General features: G+C 41.4%; 2 protein-coding genes and 1 long non-coding RNA gene across 3 annotated transcripts in view; 2 read left to right on the top strand and 1 right to left on the bottom strand.

Annotated features, from left to right (window-relative positions):
• Positions 1-22,347, top strand: part of LOC307191306 — a 28,158-nt gene extending 5,811 nt beyond the window's left edge. Inside the window, exons 2-4 of the long non-coding RNA XR_013829686.1 lie at positions 2,641-2,723; positions 4,314-4,410; positions 22,216-22,347. This is a non-coding gene — a long non-coding RNA (uncharacterized lncRNA). The remainder of the gene's footprint in view (positions 1-2,640; positions 2,724-4,313; positions 4,411-22,215) is intronic.
• On the bottom strand, positions 658-22,707 carry WEE2 (WEE2 oocyte meiosis inhibiting kinase; the record flags this gene model as incomplete). Its single annotated transcript, XM_079931265.1, has 11 exons — positions 658-932; positions 2,573-2,715; positions 4,323-4,493; positions 5,254-5,339; positions 5,472-5,579; positions 6,244-6,390; positions 11,737-11,858; positions 13,426-13,598; positions 15,631-15,682; positions 17,448-17,644; positions 22,354-22,707. The coding sequence occupies 11 exons, from the start codon at positions 22,705-22,707 to the stop codon at positions 776-778; spliced, it is 1,710 nt and encodes a 569-aa protein (XP_079787391.1). The 3' UTR covers positions 658-775.
• DENND11 (DENN domain containing 11) overlaps positions 22,707-25,417 on the top strand; it is a 54,687-nt gene continuing 51,976 nt past the window's right edge. The window contains exon 1 of the mRNA XM_079931270.1: positions 22,707-23,780. The gene's annotated coding sequence lies outside the window, so the exon portion shown is untranslated. The remainder of the gene's footprint in view (positions 23,781-25,417) is intronic.

Here is a 25,417-nt window from a genome sequence, read left to right as displayed (position 1 = left end):
AATTGGTGACAGCCAGAGAATCAAAACCAGTTATAACAGTTACAAGAGGCTCAAAGCAAATAGATTGAGGGACAACAAACCACATCAAATTTCCCTTGAACCTTCTACCCAGTGGCTTTGTTCCACAAGTTCATAGCCAGCTCAGAAATGTGAAGTTATGTAGTCTTATTTCTACCCACTTCATATGGTGGTTAAGTCATTAACTTAATAAATACAACATCAGAGAAAGGGGTTGGCTCCATTCAGAGAATGCAGTGGGAAAACTACTTGCTCAAAGTGGCTGAAAATTCCTTGAGGAATAAATTCATCTAACCTGGGAAAGGTTGTTGAAATCCAGGCACACTTTCTTGTAAGCTGTTACCTCAACTCAAAACCAAATTGAATTCCTTTCTGTTTGCCCGGAGAGTCCCTGGGATCCTTGATAGGTAGGTAGGCAGCCTCATAGCCCACAGGCTGCACAAAGGGCTGCTTTCAGTTCAGAGGTCCATGCTTTCCCGCTGCGCACCAACAAATCTGAGAAGTGAACGAACTGTTGACAGGTGGTGTTAGGAATGTAGCAAGAGAGAAGAGAAATGGCTACCAATGATAATACCTACGACCATTGCTGCTAGGAAGTCTTGATAGCTGTAGGATCTTGGCTGAAAATGCTAAATTAGGAGTGGCTTTTGAAATCTTTGGGCACCCAAGTCCATTAGTTTCTCCCTTTACAAGAGAAAGGTTGACACAGTCGGTATCTATTTGGGGGATAAAAGGTGAGTTGGTGTGAAAGGAGTTCTTATGGGGAAGACTGCCCCCAGGTGAAGCTTGAAGACTTGGCACTCTTTCCTCCCACCAGGCGTTTGGTGCTTCTTGATCCCGTGGGGGTCCCAGAGACCCCAGGGACACTGTGGCATTCCTTGGGGGACTGGGCCTGCTGGGCTTCTTTCAGTTCCCTGGAATTAAAGAGGAAAAATGTACGTTACTTAGTCCTAAATTAGAGATAATATTTATGATCAAAACTGATATAGATGTGGCATGGACATACATACACTACCAAATGTAAAATAGATAGCTAGTGGGAAGCAGCCACATAGCACAGGGAGATCGGCTCGGTGCTTTGTGACAACCTAGAGGGGTGGGATAGGGAGGGTGGGAGGGAGGGAGACGCAAGAGGGAGGAGATATGGGGATATATGTATGTGTATAGCTGATTCACTTTGTTATAAAGCAGAAACTAACACACCATCGTAAAGTAATTACACTCCAATAAAGATGTTTAAAAAAAATTAAAATAAAAATTTTCTAAAAAGTGAAAAAAAAACTGATAGAGATTTTTCTTTTTATTTCAGTATTTATAGAAACAAGACTGAATTATACACGGAATAGAAAATTAGCTCTTGTGATTATCTTAAAAAATGGCTACTTCACACATGCCTCAACACACAGCAGGCTTGGCTTACTGAATTCTACTGATTGGGGCATAAATGGTCTTTAAAATTAAAGAAAAATAAGAGAACAACTCTAGAGGCTATAGATGAAAGCTCCAGGGGTCCGCGAAGCGCAGCCCATGGGTCAAATCTGGCCTGCCATCTGTTTCTGTAAATAAAGTCTTACTGGAACTCAGCCATTCCCATTCATTTGTATACGGTCTATGGCCGCTTTCACATCACTCCAATAGAGTTGAGTCGTTGCAGCTAAGATCATATGGCCCACAAAGGGTGAAATACTATCTTGTTCTTACAGAAAAGTATGCCAACCCCTGGTCTAGACAATTTCAAAAAGCAAAAAATTATTGAGTTGCTTATTAGGAAGGATTACCTGACTAAAGGCTCAGTTAGAGCTTCCACAACTCATTGCCACGAAATCATTTGGGGGACTTTTCAAACTAATCATTTTAAGATGGGTTGTGCAACCAAAAGAAACTGGACCTCTAAGTTTATTCTGGACAAGGACCATTTCTCATCTGCTTTTATATTTTCAACAGTTCACAGTATGTAATAATTACTTTAAAATGCCTTCAGAACCGTGCTCAAACACCACTTCCTGACCTTTATAATACCAAGCCCACCCTATTTAATTAATTAATTTGTTAAATGAAGGAATAGGTTAATAAATAAATGCATGCATGAATACAAGCTTACATGCGTAAGTAATAGGACTGCTTCCTTTGGCTTGGAAAAATACCTCTTTCTCTAAACATTTGCCAAGACAGAATATCTGCCTGCCCCCAAGATTTAATGGATTTCTAATAGATATCTTCCCTCTTTAACTATGGTTATCTTATATCAGGTGATCATCCACCAGTTACTTTAAAACTCTGGTCACTCAGAATCCTGCTAATTTTTCTTTACCAGTTGTATTTCCTTGTATTCATTTGCATTGACTGGAATTTTCTCTCTCAAGCCGTCTAGTCACGGAGCATCCAGCCCCTTGTTACAAAGGGCCCCATGCTACTAGCCTCCTTGTGGGCAGGGGCCCCTGTGTCATACTGTTGGATTCCACTCGAATCCATAGAGAAGACACATCAGACCAGTCATGTCACTGTGAGTAGTACATCAATAGATTCTTTCTCAACTCCAGCATCCAAAATCTACCTTTCCAGTGTGGCTGTCTTGAACTTTTCCAAGTTCAACTGTTGCTGAAGCTCTTCTGTTTTCCCCAGGGAGGGACAGAGAACTCGACTTTTGGCCAGAGCTGCTGCAGAAGGTCTCTCTGCTGGATCGGGGTGGATCATGTTCTGATGAGGTAGGACCAAAGAGGAGGAAATAGAACCTTCACTGTTGAGAAAAATCTCCCCCCCAAGCCAACTCCAACCCAGCTTCTGCCGGTGGATTTTGTGAAACTCGCTTCTCCTTTGTGCAAAGGGAAGAAATAAATGAAAACTTAGCTCCACCTGGGAGAGGAATATCATCCTTATCTGGTAGCATGAGCCATCCATACCTTTGAGTTGTCCTTAAGTAGCATATTTTAGAGCTGGATGAATGATGAACCAGCTTAATTGCCTTAATTTTAAGCAGGAAGAAACTGAGGTCCTGAGATAGAAAGTGGCTTGTCTCAGTTATTGACAGGCCCAAGACTAAAACTTGGGTTACCCAACTGCTAGTTCAGCTCACTTTCTACCATAACGTGCTCATTTTTCACTTAAAATTAATTAAGGATATCCCACCATGACAGTATTCCTACAGCATTTATCTTCAGGTAGAGGATGCGTATAGCCTAAAATGACTGGAATACAGTTGAAAATACCTAATATATGGAAATTAGTAGTGTTGAATAATGAAGAAAACACTGACCCTTCCATTTGGGGAGCAACGTTCAGAGCCAGCTCCACCACTATGTAGCCTTGAGCAAATCACGTACCTTTGCTGAAACTCAGTCTCCCTTTCCTATATTTAGGATAGCGATATTCACCTTCTGGGCTATTGTGAGAATTAAATGAATTCACATATGCATATTACCTAGCACAGGGACAGCAGTGAGGTACTCAGTTAGAATCAACTAAATCTAAGAGCAATTTACACATAGAAATAGGTGATTAGACTATGAACAGAAGACCACTGTGAGGAAAGGTTTGCCTTCTTTCAGGAAAGCAGAAGTGTTCAGGTAAACTGTGAAACTCAAATTTAATCTCCAAGAGAGCAGATATTTCTAAGGCTATTTTAGGGATTCTAACCAATCCTGTTCCTTCAGCTATGAAGTAAGTCTTACATATACATTGCTTTTCTAGTATAATTCTAGCTTCTTGACAGTGTAGGTATTCTTGTACCTCTCTTTGTTTCAACATAATACCTTCTTTTCCTTGTCCCTTCACATACTCAGGTATCATTAAGGACAAGGAACACATAGATTCCTAAATTAACATTATGCCTTTCTTCTGCTCAAATAACTGGTGGGATTGTCAGTTATCCATCAATAAAGTAACTTCTATTTCCTCTATACAAGCAAAATTCAGTTTTTTGAGTAACATCACTGTTACCATTGACTGTAGTTAAAACCCTGACATAGGAGCCTAAGAGCAGGTTTGATTCTGGAATTAATTATCGAAAGTGAAATACAAGTCAAGGAACTGCTCTGAGTCTTGGTTTCCTCATCTGCCCACCTCACGGGGTTATTAGGAAGGGTAAATGAAAAATACAATAGGAGTTTTAAACTATAACAAAAGGTTTTCATGATATGCTCTAAGTTTCCTAGAGAACCTTTCAGTCTGTCCTGTTTTTCTGGGCTTCCTAGTCATGCTTCCCTGCTGTCAATGGCACCATCATTTCCCTTTTCCCACCTACTTGCCATTACATTTTTTAAAAAACAGACATTTCCATCCTCTCTTCATTTCATTAGAGACACCACCTTGAGTAGTTGGTGAAATTCTTTGGAGAGCTCCTGAGGAATGTCTGGAAGATTCCCCTCACGGATGTGATGCCACGCAGCCCCATTGGTAGGTAATGACTCTGCTCCCGCAGCCACTGCAATGGTCAATCCCAAGGCAAATATGTCTGCTTTAGGAAGGTGCTGATAATTCTTCAAAACAGAAGACAGGAAGGCCGGTTAGTTCGCCAAGTGAAGGGAGTCTAGACTAAAACACAACTGGTAAGAGAGATTCATTTGAATGCACATGAACTTAAACAGATGCAGTGGGCAAGGTTATATCTGCTGTGGTTAGTGGTCTATCTCTAGGGAAGATAGTGGTCTATCTCAGGGCACAAATCCACTTGATTAGCACTGCCCTGCCCCAAAGAGTCTGAGGCAGAATCTCAGCGCCATTTTGCTCTCTCAGGCTCAAAGAGGCTTGAAGCATAGATTGTCTGATCACAGATAGGAAAGACTCCTCTTTTTCCCCCCTGATTTTTATCCTGTAGAAAGTTATATCCTTCCTAGGCCAGACTCACAGACATCTTAGAAGGTGAGCAATAACTGAAGGTCATTCCAATGACCAAAGCTGGAGGTGCTATCAAAAGGATAGTAGCATGATAAAGATGGGTTCAACCAATAACAGCTTCCTTTCTACTAGGAAATCCGTAAATTTAAGAATTCTAAGAAGTAGAAAGGACCTTCACGAAAAACAGTAAAAATTTTGATTAATCCATGTTTGAGCCAGCTTTCCCCACGCTTTTTTTGCAAAAGTTTCTCTCCTATCTTTGGTCTCCATTCTGGATAGAAAAAGGATAATATAAATTTAAATTATAAATATATACTTTTCATTTCCTGCACTGTCAACATTCATTTGAAACTCAAAATGTTCAATGGATTATAAAATACCCTCCATTTCCCTAATCTATACCTCTTGCAAAATCTCATTAGCCAGGAAGCGACTATCTCCCTCTTCCACTTTGGGCTTGCTTATTGATGTCACATGACCCAAGTCACCTAAAAAAAGAAAAAAAGAAATAGAGTTCTTTAAAAGCATGTCTTTCTTAAAACTGGAATAAATGGAGTAGAGTCATCAGCATAAATTTTATAGGATAATAGTATACCAATCAGGTTACAAGACAGACTCACCAATTTTATACATCACATTGGCAGAGAGAAACCAATCAGCTTCATTTTCAATCTCTTCTGGGACTACTGGAGAGTCACTTTGCATCTTATGACATATGAAGATGTTACCTGAAAAAATACAGAATTGTCGTTAAGTAATGAATCCTAAACTTTTTCACCCGAGATTCTTTTCTGTAAATAACATTTCAGTCACCCTCCTTTTCTGTGTGCATGTAACAAGACTACCAAGGTTTCTTTTCTTCCATGGAATCTCTCACACTACTTCTGAACAGCTGAGTGATTGATAATACCTATTTCAGTGAAACTTAAACCTCAAACATACTCCATCCTCTGAAGAGGCTGGTGGCCTCAAAACAAAGAAATAATCAAAACCACAGAATAGTAACAACATTTCCTCACATTTCACATTAATGAGTGCCTAAACCATTCATTTCTGCTCACTTCGATCAGGGCTGAGTTAGAAAGAGTAGAGCACTAGCTGTAAAAAGTCAGGATGCAGCCAATATGCTGTCACTTATCTATGCGGTAAATTAAACACTTATTTTCATACTTTTGCTTCACTATCTGGGAGTCCTTACTCTCTGTCCTCTAGGCCCGGGGGGAAATGGTTAAAGCTCTTTAACTGAAATTTGGGCAGGGGAGGGGGAAAGGGGAACTGATGAAAGGGATTCTGCCAGCAAACAGCATCTTTGACACTTGATAGACACGCAGGCACAGATTCTGACAACAGTGGGGAAAGAACTAAATACGGCCAGAGGAGAGCTGTACTGACTAGGTTTGATGTCCAGGTGTGCCATGCCAGAGTTGTGGATGTACTTAAGCCCAAGGGAAATCTGTAGAAGGATGTCTTTGAGTGTGCACTCTTGGAAATGATTGCCAGACTTTGCGTTTTCAGATATAGCAGCTTGCAAGCTCCCACCTGGGAAAGAAAAACAGAGAGTAGCCCCGCAAAATGAGAGAAAAGGTATGAATCTTATAAATGAAAGCATAGTACGTATTCAATAAATTCCTCATGAGTGAACGCAGTCCAGCAAGTATAAACTGCTTCAGTGTCAGTCTGAAACATAAGATCTGATCCCTGTCTATACCACAGACATACTGGAAAGAGGAGTTAAGGGCCTTTAAAGAGGAAAAGAAAATGCCATATCCTAGGTATCCAATATGTGGCCCTATTGCTTTGAGTATGCCCCAACTAACATTTTAAAAGCTTTACCTAGTTATTAACCAGAAGGCCAATCAGGCCTAGTCATGTAGCTACTATGGTGTTGAGGAATAATTCCATGTTGGTATCAAGTTAGTAATTATAGGCCATTAGTAATTTTAATGTAATTGGCTTCAAGTTTCATTCCATTAAAATATATATCATGAGGGCTTCCCTGGTGGCGCAGTGGTTGAGAGTCCGCCTGCTGATGCAGGGGACACAGGTTCATGCCCCAGTCCAGGAAGATCCCACATGCTGCAGAGCAGCTGGGCCCGTGAGCCATGGCCGCTGAGCCTGCGCGTCCGGAGCCTGTGCTCTGCAACGGGAGAGGCCACAATGGTGAGAGGCCCACACACCGCAAAAAAAAAAAAAAAAAAAAAATATATATATATCATGAAATAAGAACATGTAATGATTGCTGACCCAAGGAAAATATAAAACCTCCATATACACCTAAACCCTATTTGAGCCACCGTGTTTGTATATCAACTATTTATCATTGTTTATCAATAAAAAGATAAGGCCCCGGCTCATCTGACTACCTGATCTTAGATGCTCCTATCCTAAGTTATTAGAATGCTTCTGAACCCTTTGTTTCATTAATTAGCATTTGTTGGCAGCCTCTTCAGTCGCATTAGAGACTCCTGGGACCCCCTGTCAGAAAGCCCACAGCTCCACCCTCCAAGTATATATCAGAACAGGAGGATCTGAGATGGTAACTGTACTTTTAAGGAAATCGATATTTTAAAGTATCTATGTGAAACTGAATTTAAAGCTTGAGCTGCCATGTTAAAATAAGTTCAGAAAGGAGAATTCAGCCCCTTTCAGAAACACAAAAAGGGCTAAAGTAAAGGTTATTTTTTTTTCCCCTGGGAGTCTTCTGAGAAAAGAATTTATGGAATGTCAGAGACATTAATTAGAAAGGAAGAATAAGTAAAGAAAGAGTGCGTTGTGCTTGTTAAAAGTGCAGTCACCTCAATACTAAGTTTGCGGATAAGGTTATGAGCTGCGACAAAGCCCCCGGGTCCCCGCTAGCCCCGGTGTTCCTTTAGGACAGGGTCCACAGCTCATTCATCTTCACTGTGCCAAGGTCTGGCATGTAATAAGTATTTTCTGAACTGAATGTCTATTCTGGCAACAGAGGGAAAAGAAAGGCTGAGTCAAGGACCCTATGAAAGGTAGGGAAAGAAAGAAGCATCCTAGGTTACTTAGGATCCACTTAATATGTTCCTTTAGATTATAAGCAGAGGTATTTCTAATCCCCTGAAGAGCTGCAGATATTTAGTAAGGGTAACTAGACCAGTACTAGCAGCACTTTTAGTTACTTAGAATCTCTATAGGTAATATTAAAGATAGCCAAGAGGTAATTAGAAGAGTAGAAGTTACTGGAAAGTACTCGTTTATACGACTGTATTAGAATATCCTCATTTTGCTAGAGCTAAAGCTGGTCGTCCACACACTCTTATAGAAGAGCATAATTAACTGTTCTTTACTAAATAGTATTAACAAGGAAGTACGTGTTTATAGACATAGCAATACTGAATGAACTGTAAACTTAATACCTCCTAATCTCACCCAGCTGCACTGGAGCCTTAGCTCTGTAACCCAAGGTACCCCCTGGAGTTGGCTCCTGCCAGCATTGTGCCCTAGGAGAAAACAGCCAGCTCCTGGCAGCTCTTTTCAAACCACCTTTATGAGATGAGTTGCTGAATTCCTTCCTTTAGATAAAATAAAGATACTCACCCTACTTGGCAGGAAAAAAAAAAAAAACTTAAGAAAAACATATCCATGTTTTCCTGTCTGCTCTTGAGGCCTAACAGATACCGAAACAAATAAATAGCAAATGCCTTCCAACAATGAAATGCAAAGAGCAGGCCAACGACTCAACAGGATATTGTGTTCATACATTTGTATTCTCACAATCTTGATTTTAGGTTGCCACCAACAACACAAAGCATATTTTTCTGCTGGTAAAGTTGTTCCTTATTTGGTGGAAAAATATAACCAGTATTCATGGTGTTCCACAGAAGACACAGACTTCTGAATGTCACGTCACTTGAGCAAGTATGAGAACCACCATTCTAGGGGAACATGCCCTGTAAAACTTCCGTGACAGAGACGTCAAAAGAAAATACTGCCTTTAGGGAGAGATTAATCATTCAGTCCTGAATCGGTTAGAATCCTTGTTGCAGAATCAGCCTGCTACCGGAAAACCTTCAGATTTCTGAGGCTGGCCCAGAGGTGGCTCGTAGGGGATCTTGGCTAGGGTGTCAGAGAAGCAGGGAACTTTTGATTAGTTCAGGGTTCAGGAGGGACAGGAGGGGAAATCAGATGACTGTTAGCCTCTAATAGTTAAAATCTAAGTTATCAAAATCATCTAACTTATAATCAGAGTTAACACCATAAGAGTACATGTTCCAGCCGGACTGCTATGAGAGGCTAGGGGTGAGGGGTAAGGGTGGGCATGGGGAAACAGGGCATAAGGATGAAGAGGTGAGAAAGAGGGAGAGGATGCAGTGGGGAGGGAGTGGAAAGAATGAGGCACCGACTACTCCGCTACTTTACACATACTTTGGGCTTATTATCCTTTACTTAGAGCCATCAGGCAAAGTCTCAACATGGATTATCCTTAACTACAAACAAGGTATAAGGGCATGCTTTATTTTCCATGATCAGTTCACATATGAAAGGTTCAATGTATGTGAATTACATTTTGCTAAATCACAGTCCCATTTTAATTGGCAAGCGTTGAGTGAAGCTGGTGAACCTCCATGATGAACAAACAATGATTCCCCGTAATCTATCCCATCTAGTCAGACTCACTGCCTGGCTTTCACGGCTCACTGCAGTCTTCCCACCCTTTACCTTGCTGATCTTATTTCCTCCTGTAGGGTCACCTCAGGCCTGTTAGTCTCCTTACCATCTGCTAGGCCAGACCCTTCCCAGCACGGTGCTCTTAGCCTGCCTGCTGTTCCCCTAACTGGGTGGTCTTCCTTCTCCTTGCCTAAACTCTAGGAATCCTTCTGCAAGGTCTCATTCAAGTCTTACCTCCTTTATGAGATTTTCTCCGGATATGCTAATGACAAGTATTATCAAGTTCTTACTATGTATTGGGACTTGATATTGTGCTAGCATTTGACATATATTGCTGCTAATTTTCAAACTACTCCCTTAGGTAAATATTACTGTCTCTTTACTCATTGAGATTAAATGACAGCCCAGGGATCCTACAACTACTATGTGACAGAGCTGGATTTTGAACCCAGGTCTGCCTGACTTTAAAGCCCAGGCCCGTCCCACCACACTGCCTCTTGTTCACATTCATCCTTTCTGAACGCTTTGTATCCACAGTTGTACCATATGGCTTTGCATCAGATTGTCTCTTTTGTATTCATTTTAACAGAGGAGATGGAATAAAGCTCCTCGAAGATAAGGACTTACTTACCTTATCTCATTCTACAGTATTTCTCACCCTAGAGCTTAATACAGTGTCGAGCCTATAGAAGGTATTGAAATGTTGAAAAGAATTAGAAGATGATTTGTAATAGATCACTTCATCTTATTTTTTTTGAAAATTTGAAACTTTTACATTGCCCCAGTTAAAATTTACATTGCCTGCAGGTTAAAATTAGTTGTGTTTCCCTTTATTAATTTTTTAATTTGATATTCTCTTTGTTAGTAGCTACATGTCATGGAAATAAAATCAATCTTCTTTATAGAGAGAGGGAAGAGAGAAAAAGAATAGGCAATCTCAGGTTATGATAAGAGGAAATTAAGAAGAGAAGATGATAAGAAAGTCTCAACCTCTCAATCACAAGTATAATGAAAGGGTCCATTTTTTAATCCCAAAGAAACTATTAGAAAAAGGGATTTGGGGTGAGCTTATTAAGGAAAAAAACTCATGAAGTTCACAGGTAAGGCTATGAGAAAATCAGGCTCTAAGGAAACAATAAGGGAAATGCCAAATCATTATTTTATAGGATATGCCTTCTATACCATTTTCTATGTTTTTAGCAACTCGTAATGTTATTTACTTACCTACTTATAAAATCAATCATGTATACGGTGATGAAGCTTTATCAGTGATCACTGCCCTCAAAAGCCAGGCTGGACGTACATACTCAGGGCTATCCAGTGGTCATCAAACTTACCCAAAGACAGACTGTACTATTAAAGAAGCACAGGGTGGGTGTACATGTTGTGGGGGGGATGCCGTTATCCAATATTACTGTGGCTAAAATATGGATTGTAAAATATGGATGCATCCTAAAATGATGGCAAGCTTCTATTCAACTGGTAGCACTTTTCTACTTTACCACTGAACATTTTGATGAAAATGTATTTCCGAGAATAACAATACACAACTACTGTTATGTCACCCCTTAATCATAGATTAGAAATATTAATCATGGATTAGAAATACGTTAATCCGAAGGACCACTCTTTATAATTTAAGTAGCCCAGGAAAAAAAAAGGTTTTACTGGTTACGATGTATATATGGTCCTGAAGGATCTAGGAGAATATATCTGAGGTCACTAAGTTTCAGTCCCAGCACCCCACCCCATGCCCTTACTCTTCTGAGAATACTTAAAGCTCAAAGGTCAGAAGAAGCAAGAAACATGAACAATCCCCAAACACAGGAATCCACTTCAAAGTTAATCAGAAGTTGGCTATATAAGTTTACCACCCCTTCCCCAAAATCGTAGGGACTATGGCTTACATCTTTTAGAATACCTAGTAAATGGTAAAAGGATGATTTACCATTCAAACCACCAGGGTGAAAGTTTTCTCTTTAAGTAATAACTAAAGTGTGAAGGATGTGATAGCTTCTGTGTATTAGCTGTGCATCAGCTTTGAAAGAAACACATAACAGCATAAGCCTGAAATTCCTTTCCAGCTCAACTCATTTTCTCCAGCTGTCTGTTTCCAAACAAAACAGTAGTACAGACTTTTAGGTATGACTCTAATATACCTGCCATAAGCTACAAGAAGGAGGCAGAGATTTTTTTCTGAAGACTTAAAAGTTCATCTCCCTCTCCATAGATATTAGACCACGTACTTACCATTGCAGTATTCATTCTGAATGACCATGTGGTCATCTTCTGCCCATGCAGAGTAGTAACGTACCACATGGGGGTGATGCCCAAGCACCGCGTGAGCATAAACTTCATGCATAGCCAAATTCCTAAGAGACGGAAAAGCACTGAGAAAACTGAATCAAGATAATAGACATACAAAGGCTTTTAAAAGACAAGCTCTGAGGCATTACTAACAACGGCAGAACATTTACTGAGCGTTCACTGCTTGCTTACTATTTTATCACATTTAATGTTTGTAACGCCTCAGTATGATATAGTGGCAAGGATTAAGGCTTTAGAAAGTTAAGTGACTGACCCAAAGTCAAGCTGGTGATAGTAGATCTAAGACCAGAACCTTGGTTGTCCTGGACCAAAGTCCATGGTTTTTTGATTGAACATGACATATGTAGAGAGGAATCTTGGGTGGTTATTACCTCAGCAGCAGACCTGCTTTGATTCTTTTTTTTTTTTAAATAAATAAATTTATTTATTTATTTATGGCTGTGTTGGGTCTTCATTGCTGTGCACGGGCTTTCTTTAGTTGTGGTGAGCGGGGGCTACTCTTTGTTGCAGTGAGCGGGCTTCTCATTGCCGTGGCTTCTCTTGTTGCGGAGCACGGGCTCTAGGTGCGCAGGCTTCAGTAGTTGTGACACGTGGGCTCAGTAGTTATGGCTTGTGGGCTCTAGAGCTCAGGCTCAGTAGTTGTGGTGCACGGGCTTAGTTGCTCCACGGCATGTGGGATCTTCCCAGGCCAGGGCTCGAACCCATGTCCCTGCATTGGCAGGCGGATTCTTAACCACTGCACCACCAGGGAAGCCCAGAGCTGCTTTGATTCTTATTTTCACTGTATCACAATCTAAAAACCCTGATGGGCTTAAGAAGAAATGGACTTGATGGTGGATATTGTGATGGGCCCTCTACCTTCCCTATGAAGGCTAAACAATCATTATAGTCAATATTAAACTCAGCCAGTATGATGTAGTCACAGGGGCAGTCTTGGGGGGCAGATATTCATTATGCAATAGGAAATCCAACACACAAAAAGCAAACTATAGTACTTGATCAATTTCATTATTCAAATGAAGAATTCCAAAGACTGATGTCAGATTCAGCATTTTAGTATTATATTCCCCAGAGTTCATAAAAAGCAGTGGCTGAATCTGAAAATATTTGTTTTCCTTGTGGAAAGGAAGAACTCTTGAACATTTAGTTCTGGGAATGAAATTTAAATTTTTGTTAGTTTTTCCTTGCTTACAAGGAAGGAAACTTTGAAACTTGACTATTGAATTTATTATTAATGCAAAGTAGAGATAACCAGTGAGTTAATAATAACTTGGTAATATTTCTGATGAACTAAACAGGCACCAGAAGATCATTCCATAAATCTATTTGTTAAAATAAAAAAAAACCAGTAAGATCAGTAGTAAAAGCCACAAGAACTATAAAAAAACAAAACAAAAACACAACATGATCCCAAATGCTCATGGTATATTTCAGGAAATAACTTATCTCTGATCTTGAAAATTCAGAAAGGTTATGAATGTTAGACAACTTTCAGTGGGTCGGGGGTGGGGGAGGTGATTAAAAAAATGTAGCAAATGACGTCAGTGCCCTGATTCAAAATGCTTTGACAAATCCAAGTGTGTATTTCTAGTACATTTAAAAGGTACTCACTCATCTGATGATCCTACCAAAGGTTTCGTGGAGCGTTTTATTGCATAAACACATCCATCCAGCCTCTTAATGCACTTGTAGACAGTACCAAATTCCCCAACCCCGATTTTTTCCACCTCCAAGAATTCTTTTTCATAGCGGGAAGCCATGTTGGTTTCTCGTAGAACACATCTCTGAAATATTTCAGTAAAAAAAATAATTCTCCCTAACATATTGTGAGAATAAAATTAAGGCATATTATTCCTAAACTTCTCTAAGTTTTCAAAAAGCCTTTTGAGGCAAATTCATCAATATTCTTGGTAGCAAACGCCTCTGCAAACCTGCCACAATTGCTGACTACCTTCTCTGTGTTCTTTATAACCTGTCATACAACTCTGTACTGGCATTTCTCTTTGCTATATTATTACATCTTTTTCTGTATTATTTCCTCTGTCTGGCCATACTCTTCTTCCCTATATGTGCCTAGAGGGGACACCTCACTCACAGCCAGAGCTACTGTCCTGAGCTGAAGGAGCGGGTGGGCTCTTGGAGGAGGATGTTAAACAAAGAGAACACCTCTCTTTGACTCTTGTTTACTTGTCTCACAGTCTGGCTGCTGCTGTTTCATCTCAAGTTGAATAAACATACTGTGTTCAGTTTGCTTCCCAAAAAAATCTTAGTCTGGAGAACAAAATTGTCAAATTGATTATTTCAGAATGTGTGCTCAGATACAGCAACCACTCCCGCTACTGGCCAACTAGCGACATCACTCATTGCTCTGCTAGTAAATAACTCGAGCAATCACTGAACCCCTTTATCAGTTTTCTCATTTGTAAGATGAGGATCATAGCAACTATGCAGCAGGGTCCTGTCAAACATCACACGGGAATTATATATGTTACAAATATATATATATATAAAATTCTCAGTAAATGGTGGTTATGATGACAAAAATATGCAGAGATTTATATGAATCTCAGTCCAAGCTGATTCGTCTCTGTGAACTCATCTTTTCCCAATATCCTCCTTAGCAAGAATTTCTGCCATCCAACTTTAAGTGTTTCAAATATCTTGACTCTTACTAGCTCTTCATGTTCAACATGCAGTCCCAACCAGTCCTCATCAACAAGATCTATAACTTCCCTTGCCCTTAGCCAGTCTCAAGCTCTGTTTCCTCCAAGTCTGGATTTGCTACAGCTACCAGCCCTCTCTCCATCTCCTCTAATAGGAAGATTGCTTTTGCAAAATGATGCTGTAGAATCAGACAAACCTAATTGTTCCCATGAGGCACCCACACTTTTTTTTTTTTACTATTTTATTTATTTATTTTTAACATCTTTATTGGAGTATAATTGCTTTACAATGGTGTGCTAGTTTCTGCTTTATAACAAAGTGAATCAGTTAGGAACCCACACTTCTGATCAGAGGCCTGAAGGCGCTGGTAGTGCTTACCTGCTACCTTACCAGCCTCATCTCAGACACCAAGTACCACCTTACCATCCATATCACTCCCTCCCCCTCCCCCTCCCCGACCCTCCCCCTCCCACTTACATGCACTGAACATTATAATATCATGAAAACATGCCTATGTTCAAGCACCTTAATGGTAATTTAATATTCCACTGACTTTAAACTATAATTTACTTGGCCATTCTTCTATTATTGGACATTCAGTACTCCCCTTTTTTTTTTTTTTTTTTGCTATTACAGTTAAGGCTGCAACAAACATCTCTGGTATTAATATTTACAGCATTATTTTCTTAGTTTATATTATCAAATGAGGGATACTAGATCAACATTATAAAAATCAATGGATACTGACACATTTAAGAGGTAAATTTTACGTCTAGACCTCTGGCTTTATGCCCTTTTTCTCTGTTTTGTCTTATTCATTTTTGGACCTTAAATATCTTGATTTTCCCTTCACTTCTTCTGGCGTATATAATTTTTCCCCAGATCAAAGACAGTAGCAGTAGCCTTGAAGAATACTCCAAGGTAATGGTTCAGCAATAGATTTGTTAGACACTGTCTGCTAAGGTAACAACTAGCTAAGAATATAGACCCTGATAAGAGCCCAGATAAATTTAGCTGCAAAACATATTTACTACAAGGTATGTGGAGGGTTGGAGAGGAGAGAAGGGAGAAAGGAGGGAGGGAGGGAGAAAGAAGGAGACATTAGGATGAAATGACTGTGTTACGACGGCTGGACCAAAGAACTGTGCTCACCTTGGCAGGCAGCCCTTGTTCTACCTTGCCTTCTCCTGGACCAGCTTCCTCACTTGGAAAAAAAAAGTGATATCAGAGTATGATTAGCACTTATTGAGCCTAGTACTATGCTAGGTTTGGGGGCTCTACAAGTAAATACGACAATTACTTCCCCTCTTCAATCTATATTTGGGCACAGGGATAAACAGAAATTTTCAATACAAGAACTTAGGACAGGATAAAAACAAGATATCGAGGGATACCATAGACAGCACCCAATTCATTATTTGAAGAGTAAAAGCCTTTCCCAAAAAAGAGGACATGTAAGGTAAGATTCCAAAAATGAGTAGGAACCAGCTAAGAGAAAAGAACAGGGTTTTAGGCAAATGGAACAAGGTATGCTGAGATGCGGATCAAGAGAGTGCGCAGAACATACCTGAAACTCTAAGGGGTCTTCACCACCAGTATATGTTTCCCCTGCAACACCCGCCTCCCTTAGAACCCGGCCTGTCTTAGGGTCACAAGCCAACTGTAAGTATAGCAGAATGTGCTCTAATCCTGGCTAAGATGTTTTCAATTACTTTTCATTAAGCTGAAGTCTCTGACGGACACCCTCTTTGGCACGAGCAGATGCATCCTGGATCTTTAAGCAAAATTTCAGTTTCTAGATCAGCCAGCTAGGTTCTTCTTCTGGACGAGTACAGGGTAGAAGGGGCAAGTGGAGGACATTACACACGTGCAAATTAGGTGATGCAGGACACTTGTGACTTACATTTAATACTACATTCTAACACTTTATAAAATAACAACGCCACAGTGAAGAAGAGGGGAAAATACCCTCTCAGCATCACTAAGTTATTGTACTAAAATGTCATCACTTTCAGGGCCAGGAATTCAAATCAGCAGTCTTTTCCTGCTAGCTTCAGTGAGAGGTGAAGCCATTCACTCTGAAGGTTTACAAAGATCCTAAAGAGCTAAAAGCAGTGGACTAGTAACAAGAATAGACCAGTGTGCTTGTGCTGAAGTCCCGTTTACTTAAGATCCAGGAAATAGTATTGAGAAAAACCTATTCTGGCTACAAGGCTGATTAACATGTAGTCATGCATTCCGAAAGAACACAGCACATTAACTGTTCTACAGGCTTTTAGATTGTTAGCTGTGTGTTTATTCTGCTGAGTACATCTAAGCATAAATGACTGGCCCGTTTTAGAGGTGCTTCCAGTCTATAAAAAAGCAGCATTGAGGATACAGTAAAGAAATGTCCCTGAGTAATCTGCACTGTCCTTATTTAGGTGATTTCTACCATTCAGTGGCCTTTGTGGAACAGTGCAGCTGGCTTTCCATTTATTAGCACCTCCAAAAGCAGCACTCTCTTTTTCTCTTCAGCCAGCCTTCCATCACGTGCACAGAAGTTCAAATCCTTGCTCTGTAGCTCTCGTCACCAGTCACACCACTAAACTCAAAACAGCAATATACTCTCTGGAACGAGCACTACACCTTCCCCAACTGCTGGACTCTGTAGTAACTAGAGGGGAGCCCTTGAGGGCAGTTCCGTAGCCCATTCAACTCCCTAATATAAGACAGATCTATTGCTTACTCTGCCCTGTTCTTTCAAAGAGAAGGCATTTTAAGGTGCACTTCAGCATCTCTGAAGACAAAGAGATTTCTGTGACAAAGAAGGTTAAAGCCAGCGCTGACATTTAGAAAGGAGGGAATATATAAACACGATGTCGACTCATTCAGACAGACTTCTTGTTTATTCCTAATGTTTAACACTCCCCCTTCTACTTGGCAATAGTAAGATCAGTTCTCAAAAGTCATAGCAACAGGACACTTACAGGTCGCCTCGGGTTTTCCGCTTGCCATTGGATTTAAGGAATTGTTTCCTATAGGACTCTGGAGTGAAGGGATTAATATTGACCAGAGCCAGTGAGGTCATCGCATCGGTGAAGGGACCAGGTGTGAGCTTCAGATGCTTAGAGCTTCGGGAGGGGAGCTTCCCTGTTGAAGAGATCCCCGACTGGCTCACCTGGCCCTGAATGAGGATGATAAAAGGCAAATCAGAATGGAGGTAATTTTTAAAAAATGGTTCTGTATCAGTTAGTTAATTAATATTTGAACCAAAGAAAGTTATTGCTGAAAGATACCCCTTAGAGGGTATCTGGTTCACTGCAAACATTGTAACTGGCTCTCTTATGAAAAATACAGATTCCCAGTCTACCTCTAGATATTTTGATTCCTGGGATCAGCACAGCAATCTGTACTTCTGTTAAGCTCCACCCTCTTCCCCTGGACGATTCTGATAGTCAGCTATGAGACCACCAATTCTAGTCCTACCTCCAGCTTTTTAAAGATGACCTTTCAGCTTAGACAAATGAAAATGACTCTAGAAGACCTGGTGCTTATGTTCTCAGACTGTATAGTTAATTTCCCCTCAATTATTCATCCCAATATTTGTCTGGTACCTACTAAGTAGCAGATGCTGGGTTAGGTGCTGAAGGGACCAGAGGTGAATTCTGGCTCTTAAGGAATGCACAGTCCATTCATCAGCAGTTCATTGATGTTTCAGAAATAATCACTTTGTAAGGGAAAGATTTCGTAGACTATCTAAACATGGAAAAAGAAGTTTCCAAGTCCACTAAAAATGTAGCACAAATTGAGAAAAGTTCCAGGAAGTGGGGTAAGGAGACTGAAAAGTAATACTCTAAGCCCTTAAGATGCAAGGCTTTGCAGTGGCTACAGCTAGCATACCAGTCAATAGGAAAATGTGCAGGGCTTACCACTCCAAGTGGGGTACAGTAAGAGAACATCGGCCTAAAACCTAACCAGAACTAAATCAAACGACAGAGGGGAGAAATCAAAGACAAAGAATTCTGATGAGACGGCAGAATGCTATTATGATCTAAGTGCCAGGGGCCAGAGGAATAGCTGGTAATAGATCCTCAAGAGGACAGTAGTAGACACAGGGGCCATGATGTAACCTCATAGTGTCATCATTGTACTCTGAGGCTCTTTGGAGAAGAATTCTGTTTTGATATTCTCTGCACACGACTTTCGAGTGTAGAAGCAGAAGCTAGATTACAATATGATTCAGTATATAAAAATGTAATTGAAGAATGTGAGGCTACAAAGAATGGCTATTAAACTTACTAATGAATACTCATTATTAGATTAATGATAGAAGCAGAAATAAATACTCATTAAATGACTGATAGAAGCAGAAATGAAAGAAGCTATAGAGTACACATAGCAGCCTAACATTTTTTTAAGTGAAGAAAAATTGACACAGTCAAGAGTTTTGCCAAGGGTTTTACATATGTCTTAGAGTTCAGAGGGTCAACAGCCCTGGGGATATTATCAGACAAAGCCATCAATGACAAACAATTTTCCCATAAGTTTATTGTAAGGGTTGAGTATTGGTTCAAAAGAAATAAAACTATACTATATATTTCTCAGTTGTCAATGTGATTCAGGAAATGAAGTTAGAATTATAGTAAATCATTTTCTGAAACAGTTTTCTTGTGATGGTGATTATCATATGGAAAATAAAATGCATCTGTCACATATGAAACAGTGGGGCATCCACACCTGGTATGTTTCACATAGTTCCAGTTGCTACAGTTCAAGGACAACAAAAAGGCCTAGAAACTTTTCAGATAAAAGTAAGGAAAAGTATTCCTATCAAGGAAGACTATCAGAATTCCTAGTCTGGAAATATGAGGGCTGATAGATTTTGTGAACTCCACTTACAATATAGCAAATGATATTATGTTAATATGCATTTTATTGCCAAAATGATAGAATTATGAGTAATCCTTTTGAAATCTAAAAGAACACAGCTTGCAACAAGATGTATGAAAGTGAGTTCTGCCTAGAAGTAAAGTAGACTGAAAATTTCTGGAAAGATGACCAGGTTGAGAGTATAAACGTGTTGCAGAGAGTGTAGCTACTTCTGTATAAGTAACAGCTCTTACTACAGACAATTAACAAAAAGGAAATTTGGGGAATAGCTCCTTGACTTCTGAAGATGGTGAGAGGAGAGGGAGGCAACCTCCCACCAAGACACAACATCACAGGGACTGGGAAAGTCTTTAAAGGCCCAGTTGGTACAATTAGTTCCCTGATGCTTGAATCCCTGGTACAGTGTTTTTCTACCAAGTGGTCATCAAAGAGCGTTGAATGCATTTAGCCACAGGGACCTTACTATACCTCCTAAGGAAGCTCTGCTATCTCTAGATAATTGTGCTAGGAAGTCCTTATGGGGACCTGAAGTCGTTTCCCATGATTTCTGGTCCTATCCCCTGAGCAAGGCTGAACTAAGCCAATCCTCCTTTCCTCTGCATCCCTGTCTTTAGCACAACATTACGAATTATCATCCCCCTGGCCTCTCTCCTCTGACCTTGATCCAAACTATATTTTTTGTAAAGTGTGTACTTTCCCAGTTGCATTTCGAGTTTCCCTCCCAAATGTTGTTTTCTTTCTGTCCCTCAAATCTTGGCATCTCTAGGGTCCCTAGCTTGGACCACTCCTCTTCTTACTCTGGCACACAGACTGTGTAAACTTATACACACCCATGGCTTCAACAACTTCCTAAATGCTGATGATATCCAAATACAGATCTCCAACTTAGGTGGTTTTCCTGCATTGCAGAACCACTTATCCAACGATTTACACCACATCTCTTTCTCCAAACCTGTACATCCTCTAAGGTCACCTACCTTGATTCAAGGTACCATCTACTCTGTCAAACAAGCAGGAAGCCTCACAACACCCTAGGTCCCTGCTTTTCCCTCAACCCCTCCATCAAGTCAGTTAGCCATTCCTAAGCATCTCTCAACTCATCACTGTCTACCACTATCCAAGTTCAGGCCCTTCTTTTTTCTCAGTAGATCTATTATGAATACTGCCCTGCCCCCATGGTCTCTCCCACTCCATTCCATCCCTCACATGAAGGTCATGATTTTTCAAAACTGCCTCTGACCAAAACCATTTAATGGCTCTCTCAACACTTTCAGGATAAAATCTCGGTGTAGCTGCTACCTACCTACTCTGGCCTCACTGCCAGACCCCTGCCACTCTGAATAACAAGCGGTTTTCCAGGTGTAGCGTGATCTTTCCCCTCCATAGCTTGGTAGATGCTTTTCCCTCAGCCTCGAGCTCTCACTCCCTTGTTTTCCTAGCAAACTGCGAATCATCCTGTAAGACTGCTCTCAAACATTACTTTCTCTGGAAAGGTGTCCTGGATATCTCGAAACTTAATTCCCCACTATTCCTCATCATGCTCTACAAGTCCTCCAGCACACCTGATCTGAACTTTATTTACCACTGTTGTTTACCTTTATTCATTCTGTAGGCCCTTTCTGAGGTAGTGAAGGGTTTGCCAGCAGAAGGTCTGCTAGCATATCAAGGTGTTCAATTAAGTTTTCAATGAGTGGATGAAACACACATACCGCGCCACGTCTCCTCCTGCTTACGCTTGCTCTGAACTCCATGCTCCTAGCCCACTCTCCCCATAATTTCCATGTATTAAAACCATACCAACTTTCATTGCCCTTCATATGCTTCCTTCACCTTCATTTCTTTCCTGACTACCCACTGAGAAGCAGTCCACCCAGAGAACTCTGACCACTCTTGAATCACCTCTCACATAGTATCCGTAGGCACATCTCCCCTTCCAGAGACTGCCTCGCGCTCCCAGCCCACAGTGGGTTCTCAGAAAATAAATGGTTAATTGATTGGTTACTGGGACCATTGAAAAACCCACAGGCAGACGCACGAGCGTATTAAAGTAGTTTGTCTACCATTCCAACAAGAAGCTTAGTATTTCCTGGTAGTTGTGGTACCCATACTCAGCAGGTACAAAAGAGACCTGCTGACAGTGACTGTGCTGCCGTCAGTAGCACAGATGTTATTATGATGATTTAAGCACCTCAAGCTGAGGCCGCGGGAAGCAGAGCTGATTCCAGGCCTAAGGCTCACACGCCGCGGCACCAGTCTATTAGAGGTAACCCTGCCCCAGTCCCGGCTTTAATAACATGAATGATATAATAGGAGCTCAATCACAGCAAGGATAAAGGAACCTGCTTACTTGGGACCTTTACCTAGTTGCCATCCTCAGCTTATAAAGGAGTATCAACAAGTTACCTCTGTGTTCACATATGAGAGCCTGTACCTCACTAGACCAAGGAAGGGAGAGGACTTCTTTCTGGAAAGAGCAGCAGCAAAGAGACAAAAAATATGTTAAATAGTGAATGTGAACATTCTTATATTAGGAAATATTAGTAAATAATCACAGAAGAATAGAGCCAGTTGGCGTAATGGCAAGAACAGTAGACCAAGCCCCAAAGACCATGTTTCTCAGTCCTTTCTCTGCCGTTGCCTGAGCTACAGGCCACTTTCTCTGCTGAGACCTTGGTTTTCTCACAGGCAGAGTACAGGTCAGGCTGTAGATCTCAGTATTTTTTCCAGTTCCAATATTCTTTCACTAGGAACTTTTTCCCCACCCAAGATTTATCTGTGGCCTACACCAATGGTTTTAAGAAGACAGCTGGCAAGACACTTAATTCTGTTTTCTGGTAACTTTAAACTCTTCTTCATTTTCACCAGGAAATACGTAACTGAAGATAGATACAGCCTGTGAAACAGATCTGCCACACATACATAGGACTGGGCCCTCGTTCTCCGTCCGCCGAAGGAACACAGACCTCGGCGGCCTGGCTCCCTCCTCCCCAGCGATGGACTTACTTTGGGAGTGAAGGGGCTCTCGCAGCGTGGCGGCTTGCCCTTGTCTGGCGGGGCTGGGGTTTCAGGACGTGTGAGAGAGTGTGACACTGGAGTTCTCAGACCCTGACCTGGACTCGCTTGGCCTTTTTCCTGAAATGTGTTGAGGTCACGTACGTCACTAAGGGGAGTTCTGACAGGTGTAAGCTCTGCCGCCTGAACAGATCCTGAATCCTGAGCTCCAGGCTTCTCTGGGGTTTGGCTCTGGGGCTCCTTGCTCTCTTGTGTTTCCTTTTGCCCTTCGTTCTCATGCTCTTCCTCACAAGAGGAAAAGTTTAATTTCTGCTTCAGTTCTTTGTCCTCATCGTTGTCACCCATCTCAGCCAAAGAGCTTTACAACCTAGGCAAGGAGACCTCTCAGCAGGAAACACTACAGAGCTGCAGAAATAAGGAGGAGGAAAGAAAGTAACCTGGCAAGTTCCCTAACTCTAGCCCCGCTTTCCTTCTGCCAACTAACAGCTACATGGAGACACACCCTTGGTTTACTCACTTAAGTACCACGTATCTGTGTGATCTCAGCTTCTCCTTATTTCCATTCTGATTAAAGAAGGCTCCAGTAACTCTTTGAGCAATTAAATCCAATTATGTATAGAACGCTTCTGGATATCCCACAGTCTCCCTGAACCCATGTGCAACAAACTACTAGGGAAACAGTTGGATTCTTTAATTTAGCACGGCTTTAAAAATACATATTCGCCAACTGGGAATGAGCTCATTATTGGAAAGAAATTATTTTCACTCTTTTACACCTACCATTTAGAAATATCACCCTCTCCTCTCCCCCACTTCCCACCTACCCAGTGGCTAGCAGTAGTTCCTTAGAATTCAGTATCACCTGGATATCATAATGATCCTTAAACAGTCGCTAACATATCTTGGCGGGAGTTCATCTCCCTAATAGAGACACACCTGAGATCTCTGCCAGATACACCTGTCCTAATTCAGGCACCTCCACACCCTCCGCCCACCCCCAGGTATTAGCAGTTAAAGCTTTTAGGGAACCGGACACATTTTCCCACTGAAAAAAAGAAAGGTAGAAAGGTCAGCAAACAGAGAAGCAGATATATGTATCACTTGAAAAAAGCAATTACTTGGGCCCCAGACACCTTATTGTGTAAAATATGTTTTCTTACTGTTTAGATATCTTTAACATACATTATTCAATTTCTTTCTCAGAAAGGCCCCTATGGAGAGGGAAAAAAAAAACAGCTCTTTGAAGAAAAAAAAAAGGCCACCAATATCACCTTGTAGGAGAAACCATGTGAAAGGCACTACATGAAAAAGGAAAATGACGTACATGAGCCCCCGGTGCCCTCAGGGGAGACTCTGGAGGGACTGGACATGAGGAATTATTTACACAACAAACGTGGACCCACAGAGAGGTGCTGAGGGTGAGTTTGGTCTTGACTGAAACAAATTCAATGTCCTTTCTCACGATCGTCTTTGGTTACTCATTGCCTGTCACCCATCTTCCACCTTCTGTCTCTTCACCAATCCCTCCGCCCCTTTCTTTTTTCTCCCTCCTTTCCCATTTCCCACCTGAACTCATGAGAAGGTTAATCCAAGTGGAGAGTAACTGGGGTGGGGGTGATTGTGAAAGTGTTTCTGCAGCTAAACGCCTTCTCTTGCCCCAGCTTTTTGTAGATGCGCACACCACCCAATCATTCCTTTGTCCTTCCCCAGTCCCTCTGGCCACGCAAACTTTCCAAATCACTCAACAGGGTAGCTCACTGCTCACCTTTGTCAGGCACTTGGCATCCCACAGGGGCCAAGGAAAATAGAGTCATCCACAGGGAGGGGAGGCCGGTAAAGAAATTCCTATTAACTGAGATTCCGGGCTTCGGAGTGAGTTTCTTGTTTACAAACCAGCGGGCCATGTGATATAATTCCTTCACTACAGCCTTGGTGCTGATCAGTTTTCCCCTCTCAAGGCTGTGGCTAGTCACCTCTCCAGGCCAGCTAAAGGCTTGCTCTGCTCTCAGGCAGGATGGGACCAACCTGAAACCCTCTGACTGTATCACGGGCCTGCAGCCAGGGCACAGGGGCTGGTGTATTGGGTGTTATCCAGTAGGCCAGGCTGGTTTTTATCATCACCCCTGCCTTTCCTCTCTGCCTTGCTAGAATTCTCAATTCCCTTTACTTATGACTGCACTGTTTGCCTAGGGAGGCAACTATGCCACCGTGATGACCAATGGTATATAACTTGTACCATTCACCATCCATATATTATCACTCAGCAGATGATTGCGGCTAAGGCTTCAGAATAAGAAAGCTATAATAACAAGTACGAAAAGAATATTCCCGATTTGGAAAATAGAACAATGAGAATTGGGCAGTTGCCGACCTTGATGGCCCAAGGGAATCCCTGGAGGTGCACATCTGGCCTCTGGCATGCAGCCCCACTATTTCTGGTGTCATGCTTTACTGTTTTCTCTGTCCTTAGCCTCTTCACATTGTGAAAGATCCCGTCTTTGCTCCAGTGCATGTTAATACCACAGGCATCCATCCCAGGCACAAAGCTTAGCATCATAGTTGAGATGAGGTGTCAAAAGGGGAACCCAAATAGCCTGTGGCAATAAGAGGAAAAGGAGGGAGGATTTTTCCCTTAATGTGGAACACATGTGGGTGTTCCATAAACTACTTTTGAATGGACTTGGGAAAGTAAAATTAACATATCTCATTTTGTTTAAAATACTCAGTATTTGACTTTTTTGAAGGTGGAATGTTGTTCACATTGTTATAGGGATTTCTGCACAGCAGGAAGGTAATGTTCCCAGGAGTAAGAGGTACAAGGAGGAGGTCAGCTTTGCATCTTAGGGCTGGGTTCCCCAAACTGTATGCTTGGGGGAAACTCTCCTTCTGCAGACACTGCTGAGTGATGAGAAAGCTCCTAGACTCAGAGCTCCGCTCTGACCAAACCTCAGTTCTGAGGCCTCTGAGACACTGATGGGAAGGACAGAAACAGGGAAATCCAGCTAATTCAAATCGGATTCACAGGAGGTAGAAACTTGTATTCACCTTCGAGGTA

The sequence above is a fragment of the Stenella coeruleoalba genome, assembly GCF_951394435.1.
Source record: "Stenella coeruleoalba genome assembly, chromosome: 9".
Lineage (NCBI taxonomy): Eukaryota > Metazoa > Chordata > Mammalia > Artiodactyla > Delphinidae > Stenella > Stenella coeruleoalba.
Note: the sequence above shows the minus strand (reverse complement) of the source record. Positions and strands in the feature narration are given on the sequence as shown.